This window comes from Pagrus major, chromosome 5, assembly GCF_040436345.1.
Source record: "Pagrus major chromosome 5, Pma_NU_1.0".
Taxonomy (NCBI): domain Eukaryota; kingdom Metazoa; phylum Chordata; class Actinopteri; order Spariformes; family Sparidae; genus Pagrus; species Pagrus major.
In genome coordinates this window covers 2,618,204-2,640,829 of record NC_133219.1, presented here as the reverse complement: position 1 = coordinate 2,640,829, position 22,626 = coordinate 2,618,204, and the positions used below count along the sequence as shown (strand labels likewise).

The following is a 22,626-nucleotide window of genomic DNA, read 5'->3' as shown; positions in this document are numbered from 1 at the left end:
TTTTGATGAATTCATTCAACATTTGGCTTATTGTGAAAACACATCTGATAAACCTAATAATCATAATACAAAAAGCAAGACTGCAATGAATTAGAAGCTGCTGGGAGACAGGTGTCAGTGTCCACAGTCAAGTTTGTTTTACATCAACATGAGCTGAGAGGCTGCTGTGTTAGAAAGAAGTTCTTGATCCAGACGCAGCAACTTAAAGCTCGACTGAAGTTTGCAGCTGATCACATGGACAAAGAACATGGAACTGGGGAACCGGGGAACTTGGAGCATTATACAATCACTAGAGTGTGTTGAATGGTGCCTCTATGACAAGTTTAATAAAGAGCTTGTCATGAGTCAGTGTCTTGTTCTTGTGTTTCCTGTATTATTTTGTCATGTGTCACTTCTTGCTTTTCAGTTCCTCCTGTGTGTTTTTCCCTCCCAGTGTTTTTCCACTCGTTCCCTCACCTGTTCCTCTTCCCTCCTCACTCCACCTGTTCCTGATCCCCTCATTAGTGTGTCTGTGTATAAAGTCTTTGTTCTCCCTCATGTATTTGTCAGTTCGTTCCGTGTTGTTCCCTGTTACCCCATCTTGGTCTGCCTTCCCCCGTGTTGCCACCTGGCATTCTGCCCCAGTGTTTCCTCGTGCCTCCTGTTTGGTATGTTTCTGATATTGGTTTCTTGTTTGATTTGAACTTTGCTTTTCTGTTGCACTTTGTTTAAGCTTTTTAGTTGCTACTTTGTTTTTTGTCCTTGTATATGGATTCCTTGGTTTTTGTATATTCAGCGATTGTGTAATAAAGCTTGCTTTCTTGTTCCCCCAATCCTGCCTCCCATGTGTGTCTGTATTTGGGTCCTCACCTCGTCTAACATAGTTTAAAAGAATGAACTGACCATAATTATGGACCCAGCAGACATTTGCACACTTGTGGGCATTCAAGACACATGGTTTGCTTGTCTGGGTGGCAGGATAAAACTGGTGGATGCGCTTCAGGCCTTCTTAGATTTTGAGAAGGAACTGTTTGATAGGCTCTCATTGAGGAAGGTTCAGGGTACCGCGGGAATTGTGTCAGAGGCAAAGAGACTGAAGGGGCTTATGGATGAGTTGCAGGGCACTGCTTCCCATTTAGCTGCCCCCGAAGGTCTCTCCGAAGGATCGCCTTCGAAGGCCTCAAAGGCCGGGTCCTTCGAAGGATGCAGCCCCTGAATTGGGACACAGCCTTGGTCTGCCTTCCCCCGTGTTGCCACCTAGCATTCTGCCCCAGTGTTTCCTCGTGCCTCCCGTTTGGCATGTTTCTGATTTTGGTTTCTTGTTTGATTTGAACTTTACTTTTCTGTTGCACTTTTTTTAAGCTTTTAGTTTCTAATTTGTTGTTTGTCCTAGTATCTGGATTCCTTGTTTTTTTTTGTATATTCAGCGATTGTGTAATAAAGCTTGCTTTTTTTTTTTTTTTTTGTTCCCCTGATCCTGCCTCCCATGTGTGTCTGCATTTGGGTCCTCACCTCGTCTAACATAGTGTAACACTGCTGATGTATGATGGCATGTTGCCCTTCAAGGCTTTAAAAAGAAACAGAAACCAATGGCTGTCACGTCTTACTGTTTAAGGTGCCCATCCAACTTTTTCATATAGAATACAATGATGAGTGGAATAACAGTCACCAGTAATGAATCTGTACTCGAGTAAAGAATTTGAACTGGTAATCTGTTACTTCTGTAGAGGTTTATAGGGGGTTAGGCCACCAGGTGGCTGTACTACTTACCAGCAAAGCACAACCTGTACAGCAGGTTGACCAAATAGTTTTCCAACATTTGCGTCAATCTCTCAGGGAATAATGCATGGATCTTGATGAGAAAAATCATGTATTTGGGTGGTTCTGAGTACAATTTTCATGTAGATCCAAATAAAAGTCCAGATCTAGTGGATTTAAATATGCACGTTTTATTTGATATTGGATTAGGCCCAATTGACTTAAAGGGGGACTGTTTGGCCTAGCTGAGGTATGCGCTCTAAGTGCCATAAACATTATGGCTATTTCCTGTATATGCCTGAGTAAATGTATCTCTTATTGTCTAAATCCTGTGACTTCTGGAAAGTTCTGGAGTCATTTTCCTCTTGACTTCCTTCTCTGAAACATCCGTGTAAAGTGAGGTCAAAGGTCACTCTGAGAAGATGTCATTTAAATCATCACAGTAATTGTATTATGAGTTAAACTTCGGAGCAACTAGAGCTCACTACAGTATGTTGACATGATTTGATGACTCAGAGTTAGATCATAGAGTTTCTTAAGGACAGTTTCTGGGTCAAGTGTTGGCATATTTTTAGTTCCACCTGTCTGTACAGTCATGTAGTTGGGGTTCGACCACACAGGTCAACGGTGTGCCAGAATTTAAGACATTTACAAAATGTAATCAATTGTCTACATTATTCTGTGATTTAACTTTGACTTGACACTTGCAGTAAATCCTCAAACAATGCATCTCCTGTAAGAAATGTACTAGTTTGAACACAATACAAAATCTATCCTCATGGGGTTATCGGGTCCAACAGGTTTGACTGAATGCTGTGTGACTGGAAGTTGTAATTGTCATGCGTATGTGCCACACTGCCAGGTGAATTCTTGAGTGTATCTGTGTGGCTCATTTTCCAGGAATGTGGATGGAGGACTTCCTTGTAGCAGCAGGGTGGAGACTCCTGAGGAGGCAGGTTTAACTCACTCTCTCTTCCCTGTTGGCACAGTGTGGAAGGCAGCAGGCACAGCTGGACACTGACTGAACTCTCAGCAGCCTCTCATTCAGGAGCACAAGGTGAGCATTGTGAATGAGTGGACAGGATTTATCAGGTTTCTCTGCTAAACTGTCATTAAACTATTAACCTGTATGAACTGACCTGACTGACATGTGCACAGGGTAAGGTACAAGGAAGTATTCCAGTTAAATTGTGCAGAACGTTACTGATTAACATCTGTGCAGTTTCTCTGTAGGTTTCTCTTTCCTTTTACAGTTATTGTATTGTTAAGAAATAATAAATACAATTTAACAATTTGGTCATTAACTTTAGATTAAGGCTTGGTGTAAGAATTTGTATGAATTAGTTGTTGATCCAGTCTACCCCCATGTCCCTCGCCCCTCCCTCTCACCGTTTTTCTTTTTCCTCCTTTGTCAAACTGTTTTATTTAAACTAACACTTAATCTATTGCCCTTTGCAGCAAAATATTGAGGTCAACTTTATTTTTCAGTCCATTTATTTTCTGCTCTTTTGGAAAGTTACAAATTACATTTACTGTACTTGACTACAATTTTGAGCTACATTTGTGAGTATTTTCTTTTGGTGTTACACATCTCAGAAGGAAATACTCCACATTCACTAGATGGCAGTCATTAAAAGTTACTTTGCAAATGAAATGTTACATCCAAAACATCTCCTTATTATGAAATATGACAGATTCCAACTACAACAGTACAGAGACTTGATATGACTCCATCAGCTGTAATGTTAAAATATGGTAATACACCAGTTATGCTAATCCAGTTTGATGTTTAGTTTTTTTACATTCTGGTACTTTTACTTTAGTAGCGCATGCTGAATACCTCCTCCAACATGTGATTTCTGAGCAATTTTATCAGCTACACACAAACTAATAGACATTTATTGCTACATACAGCCATCAGTCAAAAACATAGCCTCGCCTTTCCAGGATTTCGATAGTCCAGTTTTCTATTTCAGATATAAATGTATATGAAACATCTATTTTTCATTTTTCTTAAAGTGTCTGTCAGCCTGATTCGGTACCTTTTTTTTACTAAAATGTTCAGACAAATTCATCAATCCATACATGTAACAACTGGGTCCATATTTATCAACTGTCTACGAATTACACCAAAGACAATGGAAAGAATCTTAACGTATGTCATTTTTACAAATGCAAAAAAGATTATAGTTGCAAAAACATGTTATTTACATGTGAGTTTTATTTATAGAACATCGTTCAGATCTCATTATCTGATCAAACGTGTCAAATGCAGACAATAAAGATGCATGGATGCATTATTAACCCCTTTATTGTGTAAAAAGATTCTGTCAAATGTTCATATCAAATGCAAGAAATAGGCAAAAAATTATGATACTTTTTCTTAAGCTAAGTTATTTTCCACAATGACAATACTTTGTTCTCCAAAACATATTGTCAGAAGGTGTGTGCTCATTGGTCTAGGATCTACTCTGAAACAACGTCAGACCTTTGGAGCTCTCTTCAGTTCAAGAGCATTTTTAAGTTAAGAAATTTGATGAATAGCTTTTGTTCATGTTTTTGAGTAGAGTGAATGATTTTTAATTTTATCTTTTCTAGTCCAAAAAACAAGTTTGTTAGCAGTTCGATAAACACATTTAGAGCACCTCCTTTAAAAAAAGCAGAAGCAAAGAACAACCTCCTATGTTTATTTATGTCTGTTATCCTTTGCTCTCCTCCTGTCGCCACTGTCCAGAATGCTTTACACTGAGTTACTGCAGTTGTGGAATGAGGCAGTGCAGGCGGTGGACGCCAAGGACTGGCAAGGAGCTCTGGCCATACTGGAGCAGATCAGTGAACCCACCTCTCGCACTCTGTTCAATGCTGCCTCAGCTCACCTGGCTCTGGGACAGCTGGAGCTGGCCCTGAGGGTCAGTGTGGTGGGGGGATGAAGGATGGATGGATGGATGGATGTAGTGAACTGTCCATTAAGATTTATAGCTTCAGACTTGACGCATTACTGTAAGAGCAGTTGTTTTTCAGAGAGTAACTGGTCAAACAGTCCATAGTAGTGGTCATGCTGACGAATCAAAAAGTATAAAAGAGAAATCAAGTGTCAGCAAAAAGTAAACCAAACCCCAAGCAGCTCCTTTTTAAACAAGACAGTAAATCTATGAGCTATGATCCACTGTACACCAGTCTGAATATCACCATGGTTAAAAACGTACACGATTACATATTGTAATACGTCCATCTGTTTGTGTCCATCCTACCTTGTCTCTCCCCCACTGTTATTTCCAGGCTTTAGATCTCACCCTTGCCAAGGATGAACGTCTTGCTGTTGGTTTCTTCCAGAGAGGAGCAGTGATGATGCAGATTGACAGGTAGGGAGCGACACCCTGTGCCCCTGTATAGTCTGTGCTTTAGTAACTTTTGAAACAGTCACAGATAATGAGGCACAATTATGGAAAACAGTGCACTATCATCCTGTAATTACCACTATTGCTCTAAATGTCACATACAATGCTATTGTTGCTTCCTTAAAGCTAGGGTCGGGAAGTTTTTCTAGAATCATTTTTTGTTATATTTGTAGAAAATCATCCTGACGGCAATGAATAAATCAAATGCTCTGTCTAAGGCTACCTGTCTGTCTACCTACATACCAGCCTGCCTGCACTCATTGCACATGATCAGTCTTACCGCAAGTGATGTATTGTTAAAGCTATCAGCGAGCTAGTGGCACTAGAATGGCAGAGAAAGTGGAGCCAAATACTAACAAGCTAGCTTGATGGTGGTGAGAACTAACAATAACCATCAATATGCTGAGCCCCAAGTACACAGCTTCTGACCCTGTTGTTGAGTAGCTTGCTAACTCTGTAGCACAAAGCACACAGCCCTGAACGCAGTAACACTGCTGTACACTCCTGTAGCGGCTATAATCAGCAAGTCTAAGTCTAGTCTAAAAAGCTAAAAGAGCTTGTATGTGTCATTAACGTAGACGTAGCAAACAAGCTGTTAAAACATCTCCCAGCTGGCCAACGAGAGCTGCAGGGCAGTCTGTAGTCAGGCAGTGTGTGTTCATATGCTTTGGAGGAGTGGGTGTGAAGGGGGGAGGTGGGGTTTTTCTATTGGATACTTTCAAAATTTGGCTTGCTTTTGCTGGTTTCTAGGGTCTTACCGACCCCAGCTGCAAAGGAGCTTTTTTTTTTTTTTTTTTTTTTTTGTTGATTCGGCAGGCCGGGCAGCGGTCTTTCTTTGCCAGCACTAAGTTTTATAAAGCTAACCAAAAAACACACCTTGCATTTAGGATAAATATAATGGGCAGGAGTGAATATATCTGGGCAGACTGTCCATGTAACGCCTATGTGTGGGAAATAATGGGTAATGTATCTATTTGTGACTATGTAAGATTAATAACTGCAATATGATGATGGTAAAATAAAGTAAACATTGTTTTACTGCCGTACAACCGGACTACAGAGCAGCTTCTCTCCTCAGGCTTTAAGACTCAATTCACCTTCAGCACTCCACCATAAAAAATAGTTTTAATTTTCAGAATCCAACCCGGTGACGGACAGTAAGAATAACTATGATAATTATATAGAAGTTGCCATCTTCTCGCTGAAGGTCTTGTTTGATTATGATTTGAATTTATTTATGATTTTAAATCCACAGGCTCGGTAGATGTGAGGTTTTATTCTCAGGTTGACTTTATTAGTTGGACTTGGAAGTTAGACCATGGATGTATTAAGAAATGGTTTCACATTTTGGGAAATGCACTAAGGCTTATTTTAAATCCTGGTAACACTTTGATGAGAAGATCGATACCACTCATTAGTACTGTGAATGTAAATGTGTTATGTGTGGACTATTTCTAAACTGGCCACAGCCACTTCCTGCATACCTTTCATCACTGTTAGGTTGCCAGGCAACCAGTAGAGACTCAAGGAAGTTACTGCGCCTGACGAAGAAAGTCAGACACATAACCTGTAAAACAACATTTGTTTTTCATTTAGTACTGTACATCTCTGTCTGTCTGTCCAGGTTGGAAGAGGCTCTGTCAGACTGTATCTGGGCACAGAAGCACATGAGAGGAAACGTGGTCATTGATTACAAACAGCTGGGACTGCGATTCAAACTGTACAGCTGGCAGGTCAGACATTCAGCCTCACACACTACACCACACACCTGCACTCACACAGGGTAATACCACCCTTCAGCACGCTTCTTCTCACACATTAAAAGGAGATCTATTCCCATGAGCTCAGAAACTACTGAGGAATGAAAACAGAGCAAAATGTGCGGTGTCATCTCCTGCATTGTGTAGTTCCAATGTCACACACACCCAGGAGGAACAAAGCTTCATTGATGAAGGCTGAGGAGGTTGCACAACACTGCATATTTCTCAAAGTACAGATAAGACATTCTCAGTGTGCCAGTGCAACAGCTACACTACGGCTGAGTGCAGCTAACATGCTTACAGCCTTACAGTGTTTAAATGGGTGATATGACCACCAGCCTGAAAAATCACATCACAACATCAGACACAATCAGCGTCACACCTTTTGATACGATGAAAATGATGCAGTTTTGTTATGTAAATTACATGACAACCACAGTGGTTGTCAGGGGAACCCAATTCAATAGGACTCCACACACGCATGATGATGATGATGATGATGATGACAAAAGAGCTCAAAGGTATTGAATTGGTGTTCAATTGAGATTGGTGGTAAAGGACATCACTCTGCATACATTTCCCACAGCGACAGCTTCAAGTTCCCTTGAAATGGATACTTGAATCCACCTAAAAAATATCTACTTCCTGGAAACAGTGCATCTTCAGTGATGACCTCATCCTGCGTGTGAGAGCCCATACAGGTTGTGGCAAAAACGCACGTCCTCAATTTTAGCAGAAATTTTTGCTCCATTTCATATTTGAAGAGGCAAAAACGATACAGCAGAGGGATTAGAGGAAAATAAGACAAGAACTGGATTCCCTGGTGACTTTTAGCATCTGTCAGAAAAGAGCTGGGACAGACATTTACTTGGTGTCTACATTGCTTTGTTAGTTTGCACATTGACTGTTTGGGGAGATTTATTAGACAATGATACTACAATTTCATTGGTCACTTGGTCAAAATGTGCAAATTCACTGCAAACACAATTTGAATACATCTAAAACTTAATATTATTTTGTAAAATACTAGATATCTGTGTTCAGGAATCATCACTTGTATGATCAGTGGATGCTTTTTGAGGCACATTTTTCTCTGACTGACAGACAAGCTGCCCCTTCGTCTTCAGCTTGTAGTGGTTGGAATGTCTCCATCAGTGAGGGAAGCAGCTCAACAGAACAGTATTTAGGAATTATACAACAATTGAAACTGAACTGGAGCACTTACCCAAACATCACACAATAAAAAATGGATCAATAATGCACCCCACTACATCTCTCTGACAATGTTATTCTTCAAGGTGGGAGAACTTGAGAAAGTGGCACAGGTCTCTGGTTATTTAAATCACACACGTCTCATCACCCTGATGAATACTTGAATAAGAATGCTGCTTTTCAGCCTCAGTAGCAGGAAGCTGTTTGCTGATAGCTCCATCTTCCAGTGTCTTAAAACTACACTGCATGGAATTTTTTTAATCCAAAAAGGAAGTAACTTTGTAAAAGATTTTGGTTGAGTAATCATTAAATGATTGGTGTTGGCCTGCATACAGGCAGTTTATGGTCCTCAATGATTCAGTGAAATCTCTTTTAAGCAGGTTTTTACGCAGCAGTAAAGAAAACATCAATATTTATAGGATGTAATGTCTAACATTGATGTGTCCCCTAGGTGTTACATAATGCAGCAGCTGTGTACTGTCGGATGGGCCAGTGGGAGCGGGCCAGGGAGGTCCTGCAGTCAGCTTCCCAGGAGAGAGGAGGAGGTCGAGGGGGAAACATAGAGGTGGCTTTGGACAGCATCCTGGTGAGTGTCACAACTTTGAGAACAGACTGGGAGGGACACAACATAAACCTTGGTGACAAATTTCCAAAGTCAATTGCGATTGCACTGTTTATGTTGTGTCTGTTTGTTGTCGCCATACTTGAAGTCTAAAGGATAGGACGATGAGGATGGTCCTCCAAAGTAAGAACAGTTTTTCTGTCCTTACTTGTTTAGAGATACAATGAAATGGAAATGTCTGGTAAACAATGAATCATTGGCTGTGCTCCATTTGACTCTACTGGTGTGTTGTCTCACCTCCTGCTGCATATAGCACCAGATACATGGGCCAGAAGAGGCCATTGAACAGGAAAGGGGGGTTTGTCACTGTGTAGTTCCTAGAGCGCCTCCTCTTTTGCCTTCTTCATATAGATGTGAGCAACCCATCCAGGTACTTTGCCCTTGCCTCATGCCTCACTCTCTTTTGGGTGAAAACAGCCCTGCTAATTTGAGTGACAGTGAATGAAAATTCTGGGGTCTCTACCAAGCTGTTAGGAGCCCGAATCTGATGGCCAGACAGGCAAACAATCATATTATGTTGTAGTCAATGTAATCTGATGTTCAGCGTTATTATAGAGAAAGAAATGAAAGAAATTGTGGATGAGTGACCTTTCAGTCCCAGTCTCCATCAAAGTGGATAGACCTGACACACAACTAGGGGTGGCTAAAAAAAGTTTCTTATCTCCCACAATTCACAATCTATTCACAAATGTCAAAAATTGATTTTTCTGATTGTTAATTAGTAGCTCGATGCTGACAGCTCATTGGTTAATGGCAGGTGGTATGAACCCTGGCTCCTCCTGCCCAAAGTGTCCTTAAGCAAAACATTGAACCCCTGGCTGCTCCTGATGAGCATGCCAGCACACTTGCTGGTTTGTATGAATGTGTAAGTGAGTGAAGCACTTTGTCTGTTAAGGTAGAAAAGCACTAAGTGCAATCCATTGGAATCCAAGATGTGGCTGATAACTCTGGAAGAAATCCAGTAAGTAGGCCTGCAGTTAAGGTTTTTATTCAATGCTGTGTATGAACCTTCAAGTTCAATATAAAAAAATATTTTGAAACTTAAGGGCACTGGAAATCTGGTTCTGACTCAGCATCTCTGAGTAACAAGGTGTCACAGTAATGCAGCACTTTCTGCCAAAGTTAGGGTTAGAGGTAGCTTTTGTTAGCAGCCTTGAGAGATTTCTCTTTGTGCTTTGTCTGTTTTCTTCCTACTGGTTTGAGGTGGGCAAAGCTCAATTAGTAGCTCCATACACTTGGAACATTTACAACGTACACTTAAACTTGTTACAGTTATACCTATAGGTCAGTTTAAGACTTTGTTTTCAAACTACTCAGCATTTGAATGTAACTGTTTTTAACTACGTGCTGTCCTGTATGGTTGTCTGCCATTTATCTTTCATGCACGTCAGTTTTATTGCTATTCTGTCATATTGCTTCTTATCTGTTATCATTTTATGTACCCATTCTGTTTAATTGCTCTGTGATTTGTTGTTTTTATCACATTTCTGCACCTATTCTGTTTTTATTTGTGCTCTTGACATCATTGAAAATGAGGGCTTGCCCTCAATGATTTTTTGAGATTCAAATAAAGGTTGAATGAATGATTTTTAAAGCACTTCCACCAACCAGGAATTAGAACTATTGGAATCAAAATCTAATGAAATCTTCAGGGTCAGATGAGCAGAGTATATAAGCGTTAAATTCAAATGATAACTAAGGATGTTTTTTTTTTTTTTTTTGGACTGTAGCTTATTCAGTCATGATTAATGTTTTAGGAATATTTGAAAAAACACTTCAAAAAACATTTGAGTTATTCAGTGACGACAAGCGGCCTGAAACTGTCACTAGTCTCTATTATTTACCATTGCTGCATTAACGGATGATTTAGGGGCCCATTTCATCAAATTCCCAACATGCTCATCAAATAAAAGAGAAATGTACCACACTTCAACCTACAAAGCAACATTACAGGACCAAACAACAGTAATGTGGTAACTGGTAGTGTCTTTGGCAACTTACATGAGGAAAGAAATACTGCATCCATACATGGAAAAATGTCTGCCATCCTGTCTGTCCTACCAACTCTGCGTCACATTTCTGCCTGAAAAACAGCGTCTGTCCAGAGCCAGGCAGCTCCTGCAGATGAATGCCGGTGATTATGTGACGCAATTCAGAGCAAAAAACTTTAACTCACCATGTCTCTGCCTCCTTCCACTATTGTGGTGTTGTACTTGCTGTCTCTGGAATCTTGTATTGAAAAAAAATTCACCGACTGTGAGCCCTTCCGACCGAGACTTCAATGAACTTTCTCCCAAGTGTCAGACAGGGTCGGCTGTTTACTGATGGGGATTATATAATTATGTAATTTAGAGCAAGCTTTATGGTGCTGCTTGGTTCAGTGTGAACAAAGGCGGCGTAAAGGCAGGCCTTCGCTGTGGCGATAATGTCTCTGTGTGCTAGAACAGATTCAGGTCAGCACAGGCTCCACAAGCACAGTACTGAAAGTTACTTTTATTGCTCCTTGTGAATTTTCTTTTATCATATTTTGGCCACATATTCTGGCTTAAAATTGTGATTTTATTCATCTAAAACAGCCATTTGGAGAAGTCAGTGCATATGTAATTGTGATTTGCAATGAAAAGGAACACTTTACTCTGACTTTCATAACAGAGGGGGGAAGTCCCAGCTCCTCTCCTGGTGCCTGAGGGTTTGGTTTTTCGTCCCAGGAAACAGGATGTGGAGCAGCTGCCGCAAAGAGACTTCCTGGGCAAGGCAAAGGTAGAGTATCCCTGTGGTGAATGTTGTGTCATGGCTGAATGACTAGTAACTATTTGTAAGACTAGTGGGGCGAGACAGGCAGGGATGGCAGCTGGACAACTGAACGGGGCCATGACATTTAAAGCTTGGAAGGGCCAGTCGATGTGGGTTAGTCTGAGCAGATAGGATGTAAATATAAGATCGGGTAAAACAGCTGAGTAACTGATTTTTACTTGGGTGAGCATAGAGTATAAGGGTAGTTAAGGGTACGTTAGTTTAGGGTTGGAGAGTGCTGTCATCTGTCAGAGGACTCGGTAGATTTATGACAGCACAGCCTAACTACGGGTCAAAACCTCATTTAATGAGTACTGGGCTTCCATAGCAATGCTCACCAAACTTTTGACACATTTCACTGTGTATAGATAGCTAGCTTTACTATGCCATGATATAAAATTGTGTGTATCATGTGTACATTTTTGAAAATGCTGTTTTGTAATATAATAATTTTTATCAAGATTAAATTTGATTAAAACTCTTTTGAAATTGAATCCAAATGATTTGATTCCATCCAGAACAATATGTGCCATTCAAACTCCTCATTCAACAATCTGCAACCTGACATAAGACACAATAATAAGACCGAATTCAGTAATGTATGATGTTCTCTTCTAGGTGATTTCCTCCATTATTCCTAATGATGATTTTGGAGGCTTTGAACCTCTGAGGCTGCAGGTGAGAATGACCAGTGTCAGTATGAATAACTATGTGGTTGTCACTCACTTCCTTTGCTAACTGTCACTGTCTTCTCCACAGAAACCTGGTTTCTACGAGCCCAAGATGGATGGAGCGGAGTGAGTATTATCACCAGTCATATAGAAATATTAGTAACCTGAGCTGATGAGACACTAATCCTCCTAGTGAATAACACATTATAGTAAAACAATGATTGTAGATGTATGACAGATTTTGTGTTTTCACTATCTGTTAGGGATTCTCGATACATGCGCATGCGGACTCCTTACATGGCCCGGGGCCTGGGACAGCTGACTGTGCCAGGAGGGGCCATGGTGTTTTTATTCGGTGAGGAGGACAGGGATGGGATGGCAACTGTCATATATGATGGAGAGGTGAGGAGAGAGAACCTGAGCCAATGATACAGTGTAAATGTTAAGTGGGTGTCCTGAGAAAAGTCCTTGTTTTTTCTCCTTGAGCTTTAAAACACCTTAGATACAATTACATTTTGGATTAGAAGAGTAAAGCTGTATTGAAGTTACTTTGTGGCCCTATGGGGGCAGAACAAGCTGGAAACACAACATTTACATGTTATGCCCTTATAAAGTGAACATGACGTATGGTGTATGCTGTATACACCCAGCAGACATGGAGCAATGTTATCATTTATGTGGCATAAACAGAAACAGATAGCAGCTTTGTGTTACACTCCTACTACCTGCTCAACAGTAAATGGCAAACAGTCAGTCAGAGGCTAGCTGGTTAACGCAGTGGAGCATGTAGCAGCTACAGAGCCAGAGATCTCTCTAGAGTCAGTGGAGACCAAAACAGAGCTAAAAAAGAGAGAATATTGGACTTTCGTCAAGTGGACACAAGCATACTCCGAATGAATGATCATGTTGCGCTGTGTGCTTTCAAATGAGTTCACCACAGGAACGTAAAAGGTGTCAGTGTTTTGTTCACAACGACTTTCTGCGGCCCCAATGCAGCCAAGGAAGTCAGTTATTGCAGTTTAATCAAATGGAATAATAATTAAATCTGCAAGCAGAGATGATCGGGCCCTCGACCCACGTATGTCGGGCTGCGGTTCCGTCGGAGGGCGCGTGCCTAGACGTCTGCTTGCCCATTGCCTGTCAAAAGGTTCCTACCGAAATGGGATATGTGTCACCCAAAACACAAAAGTAACATCTTCAGTGACTTCCTGTGTCCAGTGGGTGGTGCTATGGATATGACACATTATTGATGCATAGACGTATTCAGGGAGAACCCCTCTACATGTGTGACCAATTTGGTGTAGATGGGAAATCTCAACTTTGAATAAAAATGGCTGACTTCCTGTTGGACTGAGGGTATGGGTCCGGGGGGGGGGTTTTGTGCGTCTGGTCATGATACATATGCGTACCGAATTCCGTTCATGTATGTGCATGTAGGAGGAGGGGCTTCAAGTTTGAAATTTTCCAGGGGGTGCTATAGAGCCCCCAGGCCACACCCACACCCAATCAAGTTGAATTATAACATTTTTCACCAGATGTAACGTGTATTCCAAGTTTGGTGAGTTTTGGGGTATGTTCAGGCCTCCAAAAAGCTGCTTAATGTGCAGAATAATAAGAATCCTTACAGATTCAATTGGTCCTTGCGTTGACAAGTGCTCGGGCCCTAATTAATTCTTGAAAAGTGTCCATGTGTAATTTATATGCAGTTATTCCTCCTCAGGTTTTTGAGGATTTGGTGTCTACAGCCTGGTGCCCCTGGTGGCACTTGACATAAGTCTGTAAGTCTGTCTGATTTTGAGGTCTTTATCTTTCAGAGAGGACTTCTGCCAGTGTCCCTGCTCGAACCTGCTGATGTCAAGATTTCCAAAGGCAAAAAGGAGAATGTAATGTTTGTACATGTAACAGTCACTCAAACACTCAGTTTAACTGGCCAAATATGTGTACACATACGAGGAATTTGACTTTGTTTTTAAGTTGTTGTTGTTAATGTTACTAGTGATGGAATGCAACCAGTACATTTACTCAAGTGCTGTATTAAGTACAATTTTGAGGTACTTTATACTTCTACCCCACTGCATTTTGAAGACAAATATTGTACTTTTTACTCCATAACATTTATTTGATAACTTTAGTTAGTTACTTTTTAGATCACATGCTGCATCAGAGCCAGATACATGCATGTTTGAATTAACGTATTTGATCAAAAACCAGATTTGAAAAAAAAAACAGTATACAGTATATGCATACGTGTATGTATTGTACGTACATATGTATAATTGACTTTGATACTTCTGTACATTTAATATTGGATACTTTAAGACTTTTACTCAAGTACTATTTGTAGGAGTCACTTTTACCAAAGTAATATTTTAACACCATATCTTTACTTTTACTTAAGTATGAGTTTTGGTTACTTTATACATCTCTGACTGTTCCAATAGAAATAGACATACAGCTGAACAAGGTAAACAAGACTGAGCAAAGGCAGGTATATTATGTACAGAACTAGTGTATACTGTCCATGCAAGTAGGTGAAACAACGGGTATGAATATATAAATGTGTAAAATAAGAAAATAACATGCACAGAGAACAGACTGGATTATTGTAGTGTAAAACTGGATTGGCAGCTCCGGCAGGTTGGACTTTCTGAGCTAGAAGAGGAAGTACATCCTCTGCTGGGCCTTTTTGATGATGAGGTTGATGTTGGATGCCCCCATTATAGTCCTGGGAAACTATGATGCTGTTGCAACAGCAGACAGTGTTGTTGATGACAGGGGGCAGTGTTGCAGGGCTCGTCCACAGCGTGTTTGTCTTAACACACTGGAGAGCCTTCCAATAATAGCTACACATTGTCATAAACAACTGAATAGGTTGATTGCCAATGATTCCCAAAACAACGTATATCACTGGCATATCGCCAAAACAACATGACCATTGCGGCGTAGCAACAACAGTTGTACCCTTTTGGCTTCACAAGGGACAAGAACAGTGTTCTCTGGGATTAAAGTCCCCTGCTTATACATTTTGCCCATCCACCTCCCTATGCAGACTTTGTCGCTCATTTTACTACTTCACCTGACTTCCACTAGAGGTCACTAGAGGTCGCCACCTAACAGGATGCATAAATATGGGTCGTAATAAGCTGCTTTCACAGTTGACCTATATAGTCACTTTAGTCAGTGTATTTCTGAGAGGAAACACTGACCGTTAGAGCTTTAATGGTGGCACTTGAGATTGCTCAAAATTATACTCATACTGAGCAGAGCTTGAGCTCTGCTTCACTCCAGAGACCAGGCAGCAAAACTGTGTCAGGGAAAATACAAGAAAATATTCTAACAAATTGTGCTATACAGCAGTTCAGCCATAGAATTTAGAAGATTACTCAGTGGGGAGTTTCACTGACCTTTCTGTCTTGTCTTCATTCACAGAGAGTTCCCAGAGGGATCCCTCTTCCACCAGGACTCAAGCCACCCACTCGCCCACAGGCCCAGCCCAGCTCTGTAGCTCCTCCTCGTGGTAAGAGTCAATCACACTCCTCCTGGTCCTCCTACTCTACTTTCTCTCAGATCCTCCTGTTTCACATTCTTTCCTCTGATCTGCTCCAGTAAGCTCCTCTCTATTTTAACAGATCATTTCAGGGCCAGAGCAGTATTCTTTGTGTCTACTGTCTGGCACTGTGGCTGTACCAGAATGTTGCCTATGATTTGGGTGCTGCTGGAATTTCAGTTATTGTTGTTGAATTTGCTTTGAAAAGAAAAGCTGTTGAAGTAAAGGGCTGATACTGCCTTTAGTTTTGCAAAGGGCACAAAGACAGACACATCAGATTGTAGGTCTGTAAGTGTGTCCACCCAACATTTTGTTTCACAGAAAGGCGTATACATTACGTGTGGTAAAGCTTTATTTGACGAGGCCCTTATCTGTCAGTGATTTCTTCGTAAGTACTCAGGGAAGAGCTTTGTAATTTAGTACTAACTAAAGCAAGCAAGCAAATCAAAGTTCTTAGACAGCTGATGAAGTCTCAATGTTATGCTCACTGTAGAGTAACTGACCAGGTGTGAATGACTCATTGATTTGAGACACAGCCTGGAAGTGAGTGCACCAAAAATGTTACCTAAAATAATTCCTCATCAGCAGATTGTTGGCTTTAACAAAAAACTGACCCTGATGACGGCCACAAGCCATAACCTGTTGGTGTAATAATGAAGTGTTGCTGGAGTTTTGACCTCTTTAGACTTTCTTTCCTTCTCTGTGCACCTTGGAAGTATACTGTAGGGGAAGTCGTGCCTGAAACTCCTCTGCTTAAAAAGAAATAGAGATAGTTCATCTTACCTGTACGTTTGTTTACAAGCTGTCTGATTACAATATCATTACTAGTAGAAATAATGTCCCAAACTGAATATAAGACTCAAGATGTAATAGTATGATTGGTTCTAATTATTTTCAGTCGGTCTTAAAACAGTCAGGTGCCCATATGAACACTGAAACATGTTGTAGGCTACCTGCTGTGATGTCCTGTTCATAATTTGATTTCAATGTAAGTGTTTTGTACCAAAAAAGCAAAGCCAAAGTACATACCATTTTAGTTTGACTAAAGTTGATAAGAGGCTCCAGCTGTCTGTGGTAGACAAATCAAGTGGTTATCTTCTGAAGAAACTCTGTCCAGGTACCCAGAAGGGGGGATGTTCTAGTCTTTCAATGGTTGGTATGAATAGGGGAAATGATTACAGCAAACAATAGCAGTTCCAATGTATATATGTTCTTGTGAGTATTGTTTGAAGACGGACTTGAAAAAATGTGAACCTTTCCTTTAAGTACTGCTCCTGTTAAAGCTGCTGAGGGTGTAAAGAAAACAGCAACTTCTTTAGAATCACTAGCCCCTTTTAGTTAGAAAATGCGCCACATTTGCAGCCAGGTAAAGGCTGCAATCTGCCGCCTTGCCTATGTGAAACGGAGGTGTAATATTCCTCCTTTGCAAAAAAGCCGCCGCTGGGGTAGGTGTAAACATGTGACATGACATGAAGCACGAAGTTGGGCGTGAACAGTGATGTAAAACAACTGCTTTTTCTCCCGGCAAAAGCCACGTCGGCTAAGCTCCTCGGAGAACTTTTCGTACAAAATACCATCTTTCACAGTCCCCGTGATCTGGTTGTTAATGATTCTCTCGGCTGTGATGGTTAGCATCTCCTGGATCTCAGCGGCTTTTCAGTTGCTCATCTTGACGTCCGCGGATGAAGTGATAAACTGACTGCTGTGATCAGCTGTTTCCTGCTTTTAAAACTCCCGGCTGTGGGTCGCACAACATTGCACTACATCGACACCTCCGCCCATGTCACGCAATTGCTGGCACATCGACGCCTTGGATTTACATAGCAATGGAGGTGGCAAAAAGTGTACCCTCCGAGGCGTCATATTGGCGGACCAAAACAGACCCCCAATATGCCGCGCTCTGTCTAAATTTGCGGACCTAGCCGCAAAAAGGACAGCCAAATTGGCGGGTTGCTGTCCAGTATGAAAACGGCTATTGTTGTGTTTGTCTTCTGTTTTCACAGTGGATCAGACTCAGAGAACATCTACAAGTCTAACCTTCCATTAGAATTGTACTGTATGTGCTCACACTGTACCTGTGCTGTTTTCCCTGCAGTATGTATTACCTCAGACACTCCACCTCCATCCTACACTACTGCCACCCACGCACTGCTGCCAGCCTCAGAGCCTCCGAGGTACACAGCCAACACAGCCAGCGACCAGGTAGTATCTCCCTCTCGCCACATGGATCTTTTGTAAGCTGAAAGGTTTACATTACAATTACATCAAAGATCTTTTTCACACATTCAGCTCATGATACACACCCACCCTGATCTAAATATAGAAGGATTGTGTGGACTTGAAGAAACTGCTTTGTAAGGTTGAACTTAGCAGAGGAAATGCTGATGTGTCCCGATTAAGTCACTTTGACACTCAGGGGAGGCAGAGGTAGTCAGCGTTTGGATATAAATATTCTTTTGTGTCTCTGCATGCCACTGTGACCTGAAACGATTCATTCTTATGTGAAATAACTAATGGACTTCCTGTTCCACATTTGCCATGAAATAAAAGCTTGTCTCTGTCGAGGTTATACAGGGAGCCTTATCCTCAAATTGATGAGGATGACACGATAATATCTTCCTGTCAGTCATTGATTTGTTCATTTCTAATGGGGTGGTGACCCAATGGGAGCCCCCGACTGCACCCACACAACTAACCAACACACTCGTGCACACCACCCAAAGGAGTTGTAGGATGTCTAAACCATGACCATTTCTAATTTGACAATTTCATTATAGGAATACCACAGGCAGCAGTTTGTCTCCAAAATCCTCTCACAACTATATTTGTCACTTTGATCATAAAGGTGACACTACTTTTTAGAGCAGGGAAGCCCAAAGTGGGGCTCATGGGCCAAAGCTGGCCTGCCATAAGGTTTGATTCGTTGGGAGGTGAAAACACTCTTCAAAGATGTTTGATGCCTAATGATTAATTATTTTTTACAGTGTGAGCATGGCGTGCAGCGTGACAAGTCAGTCAAGTCAGGGTCACACCTGAGAGGCAAGTGGAAAAAAAGCAACCAGCATAAAAGTTATAAACACGAGAGAGAAGAATTTAGGCAATGGATCAGCAGAATGTTTTTCTCACTTGCCTCTCAGGGATTCTGTATACACATTAGGTGCCTCTTTAGGACCAGGTTCCACCAGTAAGTTTTAGTTTAGTTTTCCCTTCCAAGGGAAAACGTTTGGGTCACCCTGCTACAGTAAAGGTATATGTTCACAATATAGTTTAGAGCTGACCATATAGTGTATATAAATTAGAGAATATTACAGATCCAATACAAACTGACAGAAGGGCTTGAGAGAAAATGGAGCAATTACAAATCTGTGTGATACTTCAGCACCACAGATTAATCAATACAGAGCACAGTTAGGCTGCTGGTCTTTCAGAGCCATAGTAGAGGCCATCGATTCTAACTTGTTTTAAGGTCGCAAGCTGGGCTTGAACTTGGGACATTGCAGTTGCATGGTGTGCATCCTGTTATTTATATTTGCATTCTACAAGAGAAGAAAACTATGGTAGTTATAAGTTTTTTATTAATCTGGAAATGTAGCCAGAACAAAAAACATTAAAGTGGTTACCTTGCCCTTTACATTATGCTGCTGTATATTGGGGTTGGGTAAGGCCCAAAAACATTTGGGCAGGCCCTGTCCCAGTAAAATCTGTGAAGTAACTTCTACCACTAAAAATCTGACTACTGTTGCTTCTAGCACTGAAATTCCTCTTGGTACTAGCATTACAAGTACTTATCAATCGTAGGGGCAGGAGTAATGATAGCACTAGTAAACTAAAATAAGAACTATCTGAAAAGTGTTTGTACTGACTGGACAAGATCTGTATTTTAAATAAAAGCTGTATTCCTGTTCTTTCTTCCCAGAATGCTGGTGAATCTCAGGGAGCAGAGACGGGCTCTGTGGTAGTGAAGGTCCACTACATATACACTGTGGCTCTGTCTGTCCCTCTGGACACACCGTACGATAAACTGAAGGAACAAATTGCACAGAAATTGGGCCAGCCAGTGTCTCAGCTGCGCCTCAGGTAACCACAGGCCTGCCAACCCACTTCTGTCTCCTTGAATTTCAACAAGTGATGCTTCATTTCTAAAAATATGCTTTTCTTTGTCCACTCCACCCTGTGGGTCCAGTGTCTGTTGAGAGACAAAGGACACTGAGACTGCAGATATGCACACAGATATGAGTGCACTCCATGACAGCAGTGATAAACAATAGCACAAGCATCGTCGTGGGAAAAAACACAAAAGCATTACATGACATCTAAAGCTTGATAACAAGACCAGTTCACTTTTCTGGCTGCCAGAATAAGAATCGGAGCTGACAACCAATAACGAGCTTCAAAGCCTTGCTCTGGTGATTGTAATCATCTGTGCTCTCAAGATAAATTATTTTTTTCTATCCTGTGCCAACCCATGTTCGCCCCCATGATGCTTTCAGTTCCCCATCTATTCCCCTGCTACTACTCCCCCTCACCACACCCCTCCATGTCTTCCTTTCATCAGGCATAAGCAGCATGGCTCCAGGGTGCTGATGCCTCTGGCTGGGGAGGACGAGCCAGGCTACACCGTGCAAGAGGTGGCTGAGGCTGGTAGAGCCACCCTGTGGTGCCAGGTGAGGATTTTATTTCACACCTGCACATGCCTCATTGATTCAAACTTGACGTAATGCCTGGGGAGGTTGCATTTGTCCTCACACCAGATTTTCCCCCTTCAACAAAAAGGTTTGATATAGAAATCCTTTCCATAGTGTTGTCAGACACTTTAATAACAACCACAGTGGCAAAAACCAGTTCACCTTTAGTAGATGGAACTTTGATGGTCAGTTGCCCCAAAAGATTGCATTACAGCTTGAGTTGTGGCTGCAGGCTGAGACGATCTGGCGGAGTCATTTAAAAAATTGTTGGACCTATTCGTCATTTTCAAAACAAAATATGCAAACATAGGCCCAGGTTTACAGTCAGTCACCCCCCTATAAGGTTCCAACGATGAACTTTAGCTGCTAAAGGAGCAGGTACGTAAGAACATGTATCCCAATCAGAACGGGTCTTATTTGAAGTTAAGGCAACACTGCAATGATCACTGGCTCTCCATAAGCCCACATATGGCCCACCCATTACAAACTGAGAAATGCCCATGCATGGCAGGATCAGATTAAAAGGAACATATGTTGAATATGAGATTCAGCTGCCTCCCTCCTCTTGGACGTTTGGTTGGTTGTATCCAGTGATGCTCCTCATGCCTCTCCAAACCTCCTTAGTATTATTCTGCTGCAGTTTGGCCTCCATATTTACGTTATATGCTGAAAGAAACTTGCCCTCATTGTGCTATCATGCTTCAGGCTGAGGACCCCCTGGCCAACCGTACCATCCTTTACCAGATGGTGGCACTGTATGACTACACTGCCCAGGGCCCAGAGGACCTGGAGTTCAGTGAAGGAGACACCATCGACATCCTGGGTGAAGGTGAGGCCTTGGGTTAACTTCATACTGAATGACTTGTCAGTGGTGGCCACTTTCATTTAAGATGTTTTCACACGGCTTCGTCCTCTGTTCAGATGGGAGTCTCACTGCCTCGTAATGTTTCTCTCTTTCACCCTCTGACAGTTAATGACGAGTGGCTGGAGGGACACTGTGCAGGAAGTATCGGCATCTTTCCCAGCTGCTTTTCCTACAGGGAGAACATGGACATCACCCAGAGCCTCGAGTTATAAAGGCAGGCGTGTTCCTGTGCAGTCATCTCTAATAAGCCTACGAACCTGTGAATGGCTGCTGTTTACAGCCTCAGAGCAACCGAACAGCACCCATATAGGGACAAACGGTGCACTCACTAATGACTGTCATGCTTTCAAATGTTTCTTTCTTTCTTTCTTTCTTCTAATATGGTATCATTGTAGTGCTGTTGTCGTGGCTCAGAGTATGTTTATATTAAACCTGCTGTACTTTTTCTGTCCTGTGGTATAACTCTGATAATCCTGTTGAATGCACCAGGGTTTCAATGATGCTGGTCTGGCAACCTTAAACTGTATTAAGGTTGTTCGGTACCAGAGGGTCTAATATTGTATCCTGATACATTTTCTTAATGAAGATGTTGAAACTTTTAAATCAATATGTACATAATGATTAAATTAAAAAAATATTGTGAATTTACCAGCGATGTATCAATTGTAGTAAATTATTAGGAAACATGTTATTTACAGTAGTAAATACAGTCATTTACACACTGAATATAAAAGTGTTTATCTGATGGTTTTACAACATGGAATGAAAATTTAAAGGTCTGTGCTATTTATACACATTGGTTAAATCTAACATTACAGATCGTATAAATAGGTTATTAGTATGACACAGATCACTGAGGTCTGTCATGATGCAATACTGATGCACTGTGAGCATGGCTGTGACCAGAATTTTAGGAATACTGAGGTTGAGTTCAAATTCCCAAAGGTACCCCTTACCTAACTCAGAACATGTAGAACTGACACCAAAAAGCTTTTTTTGTTCTTCGTTATAATTTAGATTTTTCATATTTAATGATTCAGTGAACTGTTACATATTCTGGACACTTCGTTTAATTAAGCTGTAAATGCGGTCATGAATATTCTGGTGGACGAGTGCTGAATCCTTTAATGGCCTAAACGTAGTCAAATGTTATTCTGAGTCTAAAAATAGTGGAATCAGCACGTAAAATACCCATCATGTGTTGCTTTTAAAGATATATGTAAGATTGCTGCATTGAAATGTCAAAAAACAACTCGACCTTTGTTCTACATGTTGTTCAGTTGTGTTCTTACATTATCCCAAATGTTTACAACAATGTTCAAACCAGAAAAAAGTT

General features: G+C 41.3%; 1 protein-coding gene across 3 annotated transcripts; it reads left to right on the top strand.

The window, feature by feature from the left end:
* The first annotated feature begins 563 nt into the window (after nucleotides 1-563).
* noxa1 (NADPH oxidase activator 1) lies at nucleotides 564-21,737 on the top strand. Of its 3 annotated transcripts, XM_073466527.1 has the most exons (17): nucleotides 564-647; nucleotides 2,727-2,794; nucleotides 4,472-4,646; nucleotides 5,017-5,099; nucleotides 6,760-6,868; nucleotides 8,559-8,693; nucleotides 11,382-11,489; nucleotides 12,141-12,200; nucleotides 12,282-12,319; nucleotides 12,457-12,595; nucleotides 14,008-14,076; nucleotides 15,623-15,710; nucleotides 17,836-17,942; nucleotides 19,657-19,817; nucleotides 20,296-20,404; nucleotides 21,131-21,254; nucleotides 21,396-21,737. In XM_073466527.1, exons 3-17 carry the CDS (start codon nucleotides 4,473-4,475, stop codon nucleotides 21,500-21,502), a joined length of 1,611 nt encoding a protein of 536 aa, XP_073322628.1. In that variant the 5' UTR covers nucleotides 564-647; nucleotides 2,727-2,794; nucleotide 4,472; the 3' UTR covers nucleotides 21,503-21,737. The 3 variants fall into 3 exon arrangements, with proteins under 3 accessions (XP_073322628.1, XP_073322629.1, XP_073322630.1); XM_073466528.1 differs by lacking the exon at nucleotides 4,472-4,646 and having other exon boundaries at nucleotides 21,396-21,586; XM_073466529.1 differs by lacking the exons at nucleotides 564-647; nucleotides 4,472-4,646 and having other exon boundaries at nucleotides 2,705-2,794; nucleotides 21,396-21,586.
* The last annotated feature ends 889 nt before the right edge of the window (nucleotides 21,738-22,626 follow it).

Excerpts from the sequence above, each read along its gene's own strand:
- noxa1 (XM_073466527.1), top strand. The coding sequence starts at position 4,473 with ATGCTTTACACTGAGTTACTGCAGTTGTGGAATGAGGCAGTGCAGGCG. Across the intron at positions 5,100-6,759 it reads GTGATGATGCAGATTGACAG|GTTGGAAGAGGCTCTGTCAG; the intron begins GTAGGGAGCGAC and ends CTGTCTGTCCAG. Across the intron at positions 12,596-14,007 it reads CTGTCATATATGATGGAGAG|AGAGGACTTCTGCCAGTGTC; the intron begins GTGAGGAGAGAG and ends TTTATCTTTCAG.